Source organism: Acipenser ruthenus, chromosome 2 (genome assembly GCF_902713425.1).
Source record: "Acipenser ruthenus chromosome 2, fAciRut3.2 maternal haplotype, whole genome shotgun sequence".
NCBI classification, from domain to species: Eukaryota; Metazoa; Chordata; class Actinopteri; order Acipenseriformes; family Acipenseridae; genus Acipenser; species Acipenser ruthenus.
Genome location: NC_081190.1, coordinates 71,424,170 through 71,437,552, shown reverse-complemented (window position 1 = coordinate 71,437,552; position 13,383 = coordinate 71,424,170). Strand labels below are relative to the sequence as shown.

Genomic DNA, 13,383 nt, shown 5'->3' with positions numbered 1-13,383 from the left:
GGGCAAGCTAGCAATACTTTGTTGGGCTGTGGAAATGTCAGAAATGTAAGAGTGAATTTACAAGTCAACTGCTGAAGAGGACCAGTGCCCCAGACTCTTAATGAGATACTGGTTGATTCTCGCCTTGGCTGCTGATGTTGCTGCCCCGATACTGAAGGATTGAGGGGCGTAGATCTGGGGTGGGAGGCCTGCCAGAGATCAGGGAGGCCAAGTGGGAAGAGAACCAATGTCTCGATACAATTGAGCGTGAAGGATCCACGACCAACGGGTCTGATGGGAGGAGGGGTTTTCTGTTTGTGAAGTATCTAGACATGGAGATGTAAGGGCAGAGAGGAGAGCTGGCCTTGACGGAGCTGATCTGTCTTGGAAGTGCGTAGTAGGAGAATGAAGTGGGATCCGGGAACCAGTGAGAGGTCGCAGGAACAGATGCCGATGGAAGGAAAACTGGCGATTGATGGAACTGTGAACTGGACCGCTGGTTTTCTCGTCTGAGAGGGGGACACCGAGTGCAGAGAATAGTGTTCTGAGCTTAATGATTGCTTCCGCTGGTGGATCCGAGGAAGGGGAGATCAGGAGAAAATCATCGAGTATGTGAAGCAATAATGGAGTTGAGTAGGCAGGAGTTGAGTTGTAACCAGCAGAGGGCTTCGGAAAACGAGTCGAATATCTTAGGGCTGCTGCGGCATCTGAAAGTGAGTTGAGTGGAGAAGTAGAAGTTTCCATTCCAGCAGATTCCACATAGGTGGCGGAGGGAGGGATGAATAGGGATGAATGTACTGCAAGGAAAACTGGTCATGAGGTATGAGGGGGGCATAGAGATCAATAATGAGGCACTTCTTTCCTGACATTTTCCAGGTAGCGATGTCAATGGGGTTAATTCTGAAAGTGGGGGGGTTATGAATGGTCATGCCATAAACCCTTTTTGTATCTCAGATTGAATGAGAGTGCTGACTGATTGAGGGTCCAAAGTTGCTGAGTGTAAGTTATTGCAAATATGCAATGATACTGGGATTCTTGACAGGCCGGTAGGAAATCCATGCTGCAGACCGTTGATGAGGTAGGTTGTGAATAGCTGGTGTGGGTGATGTTCGAGGGCTTCAATCAGAGCTGGGGTGATTATTGGGGTGGAGCATGTGAGCAGATTTGAACGTCATTTCTTAGAGGCGGCTGGGCAAACTGACTGAGAGTGGGTGTGGCCACAGTAGTTGCAAATATGAAGATTCCTGCAAAACTTTGATGAGCAGACAGATGAATTGAAGTTATTACAGATTTGCTTGGAGCCGGTAAATGTGATTTTACGACCGTATTTATCTGTGTTCCTGGAGGAATAAGGTGGAGCTGTTGTGTGGCCTGCTGAAAACAGAGCCGTTATCCTGTCCCTGAACCGGGGTAGTGGAAGGGTCCGCTCTGTGGGAGGTTGATGGCAATGCAGTCTTAGGGCACAAGGAAGTAGAATGTGCTGTAGAAGTGCAGACTGTGCATGTGTTTGCCCTTATCCCCGCCGAAGACTTTATAGAATAGATCGGGGTCGGAGGCAGCCCAGTTGATGATTATGTTTTTTGATGCTAATATGGAAGCTGCTTTTGCTGCGAAAGCTTTGTGATATTCATAAAACATTGTGCCTGCGTATCAGACTGCTAGATCTGTAATGTGAAATAGGTAGTGATCTAGATCCACGTGACGATGAGGGTAGGTAGTGCATATTATGTCCTGATATACAGAAAAAGCAAGCAAGATTTCCCCCAGGGTAAGATTTTTGAGCAGCCGGTGGTCGCCAGTCTTAAGTGTGACAGTGATGTCCCTGTAGTCGACTGTATGCTGATCTAAACAATCAGAATTAGCAATGAGGATTGAAACTAGGTTTATGTCCTTGCCTTCAATGATTTTTCGCCTGAGATGAGGAGCCAGAGTGTGATTTCTGACAACAGGAGTTTGCTGTGGAACATTGAGAGCAGCTGTTGCCAGGTTGTAGGTGGGAACGTCAGCTGCGGGGACCGGAAGTGCTGGACCGGTATAGACGGTGGACAGGGCAAAAGTACTGAGCCTGGAGAAATGGCGATTGCTGCAGAGTTGGAAGCGACTTGTTTGTCCATATCTTTGACGGGTATTGATTGAAGCAATTGAAATGGCAATGGGATGTATTAGGGACTTCATGTTCTTGAAAATGTTGTTGTGAAGTTGAAAAATTGGATCTGATTCAGCTGCGCCTCCATGTTGCTGACCTGGTGTGCTAAGAGAGGAGGCAGGGACCATGACTAGAGAGGAGGGGCGGCAGTGGCTGCCTGTCCTGGGACTGAGCTGGCGGGTTCACTGAAGTGCGTCTGCGAAAAGAAGGGAACGTGGGTGTAGCAGATATGAAGGTGCAATATATTTTAAACAGTGCCATATGATTGCTTCCAGCTGGGATGCTGATGTTGTTATCATGCATGGGTTTTGAAAGTTTGGCAAGCTGCGAATCTTTATAAAATAGCTGCTACGGAGGCTGAGCCTGCTGGCGGGAGCGTTTTGATCACTGTAGTGCTGGCGCAGAAGATCTGGTTGCTGGGTAGTAGATTTCCATCTATAAATGTGAAGGAGAGGTTTTGAGGAGAATCCAGCAGGGATGATTCCTGGTCCGAGTTGTCAGGGAGTTGATCCATGCTGAAGAATCGCCTGATGACAGATTTTAAATTCAAGCAAATGAACGGGTCACGGCGCATGCAAAAGCAAAACACTTGACAAGGGAGATAGATGTGACTAAGCTTTAAATAGGATTTAGATAATGATTGACATAGAGATTAATGATGATTGACAGGCTGAAATAACAAAAAACCGTGGCTCCCGCCCCCGAACTCTACCTAAAGGTCAACATAACCTCTTAAACATGGTGTATACATTGATATAAAAATCTTTGAAAATAACCCTTAGTGTATTTTTACAGGGAAAACTTATTAGCTAAGTGAAATGGCAGCTGTCTTAAAAACTTTTAACCACAAATACAATAGTTTCATTCCACCAAGTCATTTTTTCTGATGGCTGTAATTATTCTAGGTATTGTCGTGAGCAAGACCTTCTCCACAATATGCGTTTGTATATTAAGGTACAAAGTTTACCTTGCATGATAAATACAGTATATATAAAAATAAGAAACTTTTGCAAAACAAAACAAAAAAGGACTTGTTTTCGAAATATAACTACATGCATTCAATGAGATTTGTTTTTTTTCAGTGAATGCACTTTGATTTTATGCTTTATTGATATGTTCATAGATAAGGCTTTGGAATGTAAAGAGGGGTTGAACAAACGTCTCTTGTGTAATTTGGATATTATCTTCTGGTGTCATCCTTAGGCTAAGATTAAGACATAACACATGGGGTACACTGCAGTTAGCAAGGAGCCAAAATAATAAGCTAGATGCCTAGTAAATAAAAGGCCCTGCTGCTTCTTCAATTTCGTAGTTTAGCGATGTGAGATGTACCCAAATGGGTCCCGAGGATGTGCAATTATCATTTTGGAAGCCGGACAAGATATAAGCATTCCTCAACCTTTTGTGAAAAAAAGAAATGTTATCTTTCTGTGCAAATGTACCAGCAGGGACCTCTCCCCCACCTCCCTCCTTCTGTTCTAATGAGTCGTGTTTATCTTTGCTGCTGGAGATCACAGAGCGTTTGCATTCCTGGGAGAGGGTTTAGAAAGCAGATTGGCAAGCCTGATTTGAAGCCATGTTTGTGGAACTTGACGACCTAAGTGGTCCCATGACATGGTTAACAGCCGGTCTACAGGTGGTATCTTACAGTCAATCTGAGGACAGCTTTCATCCGCACTTTGAATCTGCACTTAACTCTAAACATTTAACTAGAGATGCAACCAAAAATTGATTGATTTTAATGAGGTAAAGATGAGGTAATCACACCCGTGGAAGCACTATGAATCATGACTAACATAAGCATAAATTTGCACATGTGTTTTAGCAGAGTTGTGTAATTAGTTGAAAATTAATTAAAATTAAGTGTCTTGGCTGAGAATGTTAACTTGGCTGACACAAATAGAGACCCATAATTTAACAGTACAGTGCATTTCAATAAACCAGGAATTTACGTGGTGGCCCTAAGTGTAAACAGAAACTAAGACAATTTGACCTTTAGGTGTTTAGTACAGTACAAGTATAGTAACAATTGAGTTCCTGCAGATTTTTGACAGTTGAAGGAAGGTAATGCAGTGTTTTGAATGGTCTTGTTAGAAAATGATTCAGTACGGTCAGTTTCACATAGACAGTAGAAGCCTGCTTGAGGTCAGTGCATCAGCTATAATTCAAATCAACTTTTCATCTTGTAAGCCTCCCAGTGTCCATTGTAAACTCAACTTTCGCTTATCAGTGAAAGTCTGTACCTGATTCGCTGCTGCTGTCTACACTGTGCTACTACAGGCTCTTCAACTTGTCTTTCATTCTCTCACAACTCATATTAGATGTATTATAGGGGTTATTACCTTTTTATATGATTTTTATTTATTTATTATTTATTTCTTAGCAGACGCCCTTATCCAGGGCGACTTACAATTGTTACAGGGCAGCAGTGTGGAGTAGTGGTTAGGGCTCTGGACTCTTGACCGGAGGGTCAAGGGTTCAATCCCCGGTGGGGACACTGCTGCTGTACCCTTGAGCAAGGTACTTTACCTAGATTGCTCCAGTAAAAACCCAACTGTATAAATGGGTAATTGTATGTAAAAATAATGTGAGATCTTGTAAGTCGCCCTGGATAAGGGCGTCTGCTAAGAAATAAATTATTATTATTATTATTACAAGATATCACATTATTTTTTATACATTTTTTTTTACATACAATTACCCATTTATACAGTTGGGTTTTTACTGGAGCAATCTAGGTAAAGTACCTTGCTCAAGGGTACAGCAACAGTGTCCCCCACCTGGGGTTGAACCCACGACCCTCCGGTCAAGAGTCCAGAGCCCTAACTACTACTCCACACTGCTGCCATGTACATGATGTACATACCTCTGGTATCCAGTACAGATGATAGCCAACAATTCAACTAACACAATGTGTATCCCAATGCAGTATCCTTTCCTTTTGTTTTCTTTCTTTTTTCCCTGTCTTCTGTGTGTTACATTCCATAGTTATACTTTAACTCTTTAACTCTATATATATATATATAAGAATCCCCCCCACCAGTTAGTTAATAAGTGTCCAAATCACTCATGTGTCTGTGAATAGATGTTATCAGAGGTGTTTTCATAACTCACTTGCCACTTTAAAGAGTATTGTGTACTGTACGTGCTCCAATCTAACCAACTGGCCATTAGCAGAGGTACAGCTGCAGTGGCAGAAGCGGCCCACTACAAACACCGTTGATGGATGATCTAATCTAAGCAGGCTTGTAGGGCAGCAGTTAAATTGGATCCATGTACAGAATGGCACAAGATGATTGGTGATGTGTTAAAAATATTGAACACTAGAGGGCTCCAGAGTGGCGCATCCAGTAAAGGTGCTCTGTGTGGAATGCAGGATGTGCCCTATAGTCTGGACGCCACGAGTTCGAGTCCAGGCTATTCCTTTGCTGACCGAGGACGGGAGCTTCCAGGGGGCGGAGCTCAATTGGCCGAGCGCCGCCCGGGGGAGGGAAGGTTAGGCCGCAGTGTGTAAAAAAAAGTGGTCGGTTGACGGCACACGCTTCGGAGGACAGCGTGTGTTCGTCTTCACCCTCCCGAGTCAGCGCAGGGGTGGTAGCGGTGAGCTGAGCCTAAAAATAATTGGCCATTCCAAATTGGGGAGAAAATAATAAAAGCAACGACTAAATTTAAAATAAATAAATAAATAAATAAATAAATATTGTACATTAAATAACACTTTCACAAAACTCTCTGAAAGAGAAAGGGGAAAGGGTTGAAACCCCTTGCTGAGTCCATTCTGGATTTTGAATGGTGTACAATAGTAATGTACCTCCCTAATTATTTGTGGAAAACAATATGAACTGGAGAACATCTTGCGTTCACTTGTAAAATGACTTGGCAGGGATTAAATAGCACTTAACACCAGTTACAGACATGAAAGACTTCATTAAAAAATATTTAAAAAGTGAACTTTTAAAATAGTCTAAACCTATTCCTAAATATACCAATAAGTTTTTATTCTGTAAAACAAACTCAAATTAGATTAATTAGATTAATTTCTTAATTTTCTACATGTCACAGACAAATTTAGCAGTCACTCACTGTAAATTACTTCTTGTAATATGAATTCACTTAACACAAATCTCCTGTTGGTGTAAATTAGCCCCTCCAGGGAAGAACATTTTTCAGTTAAACAAATCGCCCTAGTTTGAACAGCTGATTGCAAAGGATATTGTGAAATGTATTAACTTGCATCCAGATTAGTGCCTCTGTTCTGTGTTTTAGTGCTGTTTTGGGACTACTAATCCTATGGTACATATTGTTGCCATAGTGTTCATGCATCAATGCCATTTCTATGAAGCAGGGCAAAAACGTGCATACATTACATACATGAAATGCCAGGGAACTACCGGTATTTACTGTATGAATACAATGCCAGTGAGTGAAGTATATACATAAAATGTCAGGAAATAGAACTCTAGTAATCAAATGCCAGGGAAGATAACTATGTAAAAATTCCAGGAAAATGAACATGTTTCTTGTAACTGTTATTTGCTTTTGTTTTAACTCCAAAAATGCCATGTAAGCAACACAAAATCTGATTCCTAAAAAAACAAAACCAATGCAATTTATAGCAGAATTTACTTCAGATGACGTTGCTTGAAATTTAAATTGACCTCAGATGGGGCTCAAATCTTAGATTCTCTCTCTCTCTCCTCCCCCCAAAGCCAAGCTACAATCTCTAACTGCAAAAACAAAACATATGTTTTTTAAATTTCTTGTGAGGTATAAGCTGATCAATCATACTGCTGCCCAGAGTGAGTTGCCACACATCAGGAAAAATTAGGGCAGTATTCTTTTCACTATAAAAAATTGCTTATTTCACAGCATTTCACAGTCTAAAAATCGGTATTTCAAGATATTTCAAGACGCTGTAGTGCACTGACAGTGTAAGGATTATTGCTCACGTTGTCAAACAGGTAACACAGCAATAATGATCCATGATGTGGTACGGAACAGAAAAGCCAGAGCACTTATTATGTTTTTGTTTTGTTTTTTTTAATCGCTCTTCCTGAAATTATTTAGAAGACAAATCTCAAACCCCAGTGCACTAGAGCAGCCATTTTAAAAAGTTATTATTTAAACAGTTGTAGCAACACGTAGGGATGTGTGACGCTATATTTTTTAGAACCCTGCTACTTACTCTTTAAAGTCCTGATGTTTGTCATCCACGTGGCTAATCTCTTTTTTTCCTGTGCTTTAGTTTGCAGAGCATCTAGTGAAGGTGTCCTACCCACGGGTTTGCATTCTGGACGGAGGCATCAACAAGATGAAACCCACAGGCCTGCTCACCGTCCCCTCTCCTCAGATCTGAGCAGCAACTGAACACAAAGCATTGAGTGGGCCGACTGTAGTGCAGGTTATGCAGGTTTCAAAAAGAGATGAAAGGGCATTAAAATAAAGGGAAATGAAAGGGCATTTTTTAATTTAAAGGGTCATTTATCACCTGTAGAATACAAATTTATTTTACAAGCGCCAATAGTGTATTTACTGTATCCTGCTCCATTTTTTTCAATCAGCACACCAGCAGTGTTGGAAGAGGGAGCATGAACTGGGTACGCTACACTGCCAATAAAAGTAAAAGTTGAGGAACGTATTTTTAGATGATTTATGACCTATGTGGTTTTACCGAATTATAGTATGTATTCAATTTAAAATGACCATTCAGTAAAGAAAGTCACTAATCAGCACTGTTTTTGAGTGGATCAAAACATGGAACACAGATCATTATTATACATTACAAAATCAAAGCATTGACTCTTAGTAAAAAGGAACCCTTATCAAGAGTACAAACATTGTCACATAATAAAAATCTAATCAAAAACTAAGGGAGCAGGCTACAAAAGTTTGTATTTTATTTGATTGTAGACACCCAACCTCATCCAACTGCTTTGCAGTTTAGTGACATGAAAGTAAAATGTCAAGCAAAACATATTTATTGGTGTGCTTGGAAATGATATGTTCCTTGATAAAGATCTGATCCTCTCCTTTTTAATTCCAATTTTAAACTGCTACTCTGTTAAGTGTGTCGGTGCCTCGTTTTATGTTTTACAAATCACTGTTGTGCATGGCTTGGCAGCAAGATTAAAGTGTTTGCAGAACGCCCCACTACAACATTTTCTGCTTTTAGAAGGATAAACGGGATTTTGTTTACCTCTGGGCATAGACTTTTGGATGGTGTTGAGTCAGAAACCTGCAAATGGTTTAACTGCTGCACACTTCATGCTCTAAATGTTCTGATGTAACTCGCTTAAAATAAATACGGGAAATTTGAAGTAAACTAAGATCTTTGCAAAGGTAGTCATACAAAATGAACTGCTGACTGGAATAGCACAGCAGGGGAGTAAGGCATTCTAGTCGACAGGCATCATATTATGTTATTATATTTTTTTTATGTATGCAAGATAGTTACAAAACTATGGCCCATATTCATAAAACTTACCGTCTCCTATCTTGTGCCAGTAATATTGTTTAACATGACAGTATTTCATCGGGTGATGCATAAACACCATTTACTGTCAAAAAACATCACTCATCGTGATGTTAGAATAACATGCCTTTTTGCTGCATGGACATGTCATAACCTATTGTGTCAAGATGTCACACGCTGCAGACCTGAATACAGGTCTTACAAAGATAAGTCAAAATTGTAGACCGTTCCAATCCAGTACTTTATACTGTAGTATGAAAGATAACTCTCCTTTGACAATAGACCAACAAATTCATATACTAATAAAATGCCCATCTTTATTTTGTTTTTTTGTTTAGGACACTGAAACTACAGGTATTTAAATACTGCATCAGTTTGTTTTTTTTAAAGTTACTTAGCCCTGAAAGAGTTAATAACTTTTTATCTGCACAACTCCCTACAACTCTAGAATTGTTTGTAATTTATAAACTATAGAGGATTACTTTATTCAATCACAGAATTAATCCAGATTTTTCCACAGTTGAGACAGCAACTGGAAAATACAAATGTCAAAACGCATTCATGCTTTTTGTCTTGTTTATCTTCTGTACTCCTTTTAAAGAGCAGCTGACTGCACTGTTGGTATTTGGGTTTTCCTGATTGGAATGAAATGAGATATAAGCCATTGCTTTGGAATGTAATCAGACAGGAGCTAAAGAAGAGGAACGTTTAACTCAAACTGGGAAATCGAGGACCACTGTGTCACGTTTTCAAGAAATTGAAAACAACATGATCTATGTGCAGTCGGACGTGGCAGGTTACCGATGGAGAAAAGCAAAGGTTGCAGAGGATTGAAATACAGACAGTAGTCAATACGACCAGTAATCCAAAGACTGAATGCAGGTATTGAATTAGCTGTAGGGGTTAAACAATAATTTTGTAGTTTTTCCATGGTTACACTATGCATTCACCATGGTTTGCTGGGTTTTTTAATATGCTTTACCATGCCTCTCTGTGCTTTACAGCATACCTACCGTGCTTTCATTATGCTTTATTACACTTTGCTATGCTTTTACTATGGGACACGTTTATAATGGTTGTTGTTATGAGTAGATTGTTACTAGTTTTATGTCAACACTAGGTTTGCATGTCCACAATATTGCTACCTACGCTCCTTGATATCAGTTTAGAAATGTGCTTCTGTTCTCTGCAGCCACACAGTGTATGAGTAAACTATTAATCAGATCATAACAACCTTGAAGCTTTCACTTTCTAATGTTACCATGCAATTAGAAGGCAGCCTAACAGAACACTGCTAACCTCCTGCCCTTCACAGTGTGTGCATACTGTAAACACTGTAGTGACGTCTTCCTTGGTCTCTGTGCCAGGGCTGTTCCCTGATAAGCCACACAGCGATATAAACCTGGCACCACAAAACAAAGAAAGCACTGTTATATATGTTATAAAAAAAAATCAAACAAGATTCAGATTCCGACATTTCAAGTAAATGAACTGCCTTTTTCATGGGAGATAACCATTTTATTTGCTTATTTTATGTGGGCATTTTAGGCGTCACAGGTATTTAACTTGGGCTGATGTTGAAAATGTATTGTGAGAGATTTGCACAGTCAGAGACAAAAGTATTGGCACCCTACACTTAATATAAGATCATTCAAGAAAGCATTTAGTCAACATTAGCCACTCATTAATATGATAAAGACTAAAATGCACAATTTCTGGTAGTTTAACAAACAATCTTTATATATATTTAAAAAAGCAAAAGCATTTAAGCAATTTCAAATATTTGTTCATGACCAAAGTATCGGCACCTTTACATTAAAAGTCTGTAAAAATGTAATTGAACTAATTTAAAAAATGCATTAATTGATTGTAAACCATCACACAGCTGAATTATAAAGTCAATAGTCAGAAAAATAGGTAATTATTTCCAACATCTGTTGAAGAAAGTTTTAGCAACATGGCAGACAATGGTCAAGACAAAGGAGTTGGATTCACATATTGAGAAAATCACTCGTAGCAAACTACAACAAAAAAAAAACGTTACATAACAGTATCAAAGAAATCTGGAATACCAAAATCCACAAATCAGAGTAATAATCAAGAAGTAGCACAGAACAAATTCAACTGAATCTCTTCAAAAAAAAATAGTTGACTTGTGTTTTTGATGCAAGTTCGATCCGCTTTTATTGTGCCTGAAAAACACAAGTCAAGTTAGAAGAAACAATTGGGGCAGCCTTGGCCCCCATCGGTTTTACAGTTGTGCCTATTTGCTTGGTGCTGGGCAAGGTTGCCCCAATGGTTTCTTGAAACTTGGCTTGTGTTTTTGATATCTCCACTTTAAATGGATGGGCACTTTTGACAACTTGCCGTTTTTTTCACATTTCCAATTTGTTTTTGTTTCAGATATCACTTATTTTTTCACTTAATGGATACACACACATTATGGGAATAGCAAAATTGTTCAACCTTTATTGAGGCAATGTATTGCTGTTTGGATAGGATAAATGTAAATAGTAGCCTAATCTGTTGAAAGGGTTAAGATGTGAATCTGTGTAGCGTAGCTGGAGTGAAAGTATGACTAGTTAGGGTTCAAATCCTGCCTGATAGATAGATAGATAGATAGATAGATACTCAATGAAAGTGTCATTCATATCAACTACATTTTTTTTCACTTAAAAAAATGTGTTTGTTACACACACACACACATATATATATATATATATATATATATATATATATATATATATATATATATATATATATATATATATAGTAAGATAGCGGGTTGTGTGAGACAGCAGAGAGGGGGTTAAAACCTACCTGCGAGAGAAACATGTGTGGAATGCACCTTTTTGTTTGATTGTATTGCTTTGTGCTGGGTCGTGTTTTTAAAGGGGCAACGAACCCGAGTGAGGTGCAATCGTTTACATTTGGTGTCAGAGAGTGTGGGCGCCCCTAAGACCCAGAAGACGGATTTGTTGTACCTGATCGAGCAGATCGCGAAGAATGCCGTTGCTCAGGGAGAGCAACTGGAGAGATGGGGGAAAGAGATGGGGTTGGCACCGCTGAAGAGACAGGAGCGGGAGGCAACCGAATTGGAGCAGTCTCCCGAGCCAGAGAGGGAGAAGCTGCTACCGCTGCTTCCGGAGCCCAGAGGGGAGGAGCCGCCGCTTCCGGAGCCCAGAGGGGAGGAGCCGCCGCTTCCGGAGCCCAGAGGGGAGGAGCCGCTGCTTCCAGAGCCCAGAGGGGAGAAGCCGCTGCTTCCGGAGCCCAGAGGGGGGGAGCCGCCGCTTCCGGAGCCCAGAGGGGAGGAGATGAACAGCATACCTTCACCACAGCCCCGACCACCACCCCTACGGTCCAGTCCAGCGTCGCTGCATCCGGTCCCTTGCCCCTTGCTCCTGGACACCCTGTCGGTTGACCTGGACCTCCCTTCACTAGACCTAGAGCCCAGGAGTCGGCAGAATCGGTCACAGTTCTCCACCTGGTCCCCTGCTCCACTCCTCCTGGACACTAAGACGTCGCTGCTCTGCTCCCAGACGTCACTTACGCTTCCCCTGGTCACTGCTTCGCTCCCCCTTGGTGATCGGACGTCGCTACACTGGGTCCCAGCTGCAGACCTCTGCCCGCTGCTGCAGCCTCCCGTGCCCCGGTTGTCGTTCCGGTCGCCTGTGGAAGAGGGCGAAAATTGACATTTGTGGACTCGAGGGTGGGTGGTTGTGTTTTAGAGGAGGAGGTGGTCGTGGAATGGCCGTCAGTGTTACCGAGGGTTGGTGGTTGTGTTTTAGGGGAGGAGGTGGTCGTGGAATGGCCGTCAGTGTTACCGAGGGTGGGTGGTTGTGTTTTAGGGGAGGAGGTGGTCGTGGAATGGCCGTCAGTGTTACCGAGGGTGGGTGGTTGTGTTTTAGGGGAGGAGGTGGCAGTGGAATGGCCGTCAGTGTTACACACTTGGGGGGGGAGGATATGTAAGATAGCGGGTTGTGTGAGACAGCAGGGAGGGGGTTAAAACCTCCCTGCGAGAGAAACATGTGTGGAATGCACCTTTTTGTTTGATTGTATTGCTTTATTGTTTCATTTAATTAGCTAATTAATTTGTTTAACTGTTTTGTTTAGTTTAACTGTTTTATTGTTTAATTATCCCCTGCGCCTGGGCAGTAATTGGAAATTAGAACCAGGTGCAGGGTATAAAAGAAGAGCAGTCAGTTTACTCGAGGCTGCTGAGTAGGCAGAAGAGGTGCTCTGTCTCCGAGTAGCCAGAGTTAAAAAAAAAAGTAAGTGCGGTGTCAAACCTGTGTTTTTGTAAGGACGGGAAAACAGCTTAGCTGTCCCGTGTTAGACAGTGTGTTCCTGAAAGTTGAGTTAGTGCTCCAAGAGGAGTTAGGTGTTTATTTTGATTTTGTATTTGTTTGATTTTGTGTTTATTAAAAATTAGCGCAAACACGCTTTAAAAATCCACTTCTGTTGTACTGGGTCGTGTTTTTATAGGGGCAACGAACCCGAGTGAGGTGCAATCGTTTAAATTTTATATATATATATATATATATATATATATATATATATATATATATATATATATATATATACAGTACTGTGCAAAAGTTTTAGGCAGGTGTGAAAAAATGTTGTAAAGTAAGAATGCTTTCAAAAATAGACATGTTAATTGTTTATATTTATCAATTAACAAAATGCAAAGTGAGTGAACAGAAGAAAAATCTACATCAAATCAATATTTGGTGTGACCACCCTTTGCCTTCAAAACAGCATCAATTCTTCTAGGTACACTTGC

General features: G+C 40.9%; 1 protein-coding gene across 6 annotated transcripts in view; it reads left to right on the top strand.

Annotated features, from left to right (window-relative positions):
- tbck (TBC1 domain containing kinase) overlaps positions 1–13,052 on the top strand; it is an 86,649-nt gene extending 73,597 nt beyond the window's left edge. For 5 of the 6 annotated variants that reach the window (XM_059000366.1, XM_059000361.1, XM_059000348.1 and 2 more), the window contains exons 26-27: positions 7,371–9,479; positions 11,492–13,052. In XM_059000366.1, coding sequence (XP_058856349.1) covers positions 7,371–7,481 — 111 coding nt within the window. In that variant the 3' untranslated portion in view covers positions 7,482–9,479; positions 11,492–13,052. Of the gene's footprint in view, positions 1–7,370; positions 11,312–11,491 lie in introns of those variants that run through there. The other variant, XM_059000343.1, reaches the window with a different exon arrangement.
- The last annotated feature ends 331 nt before the right edge of the window (positions 13,053–13,383 follow it).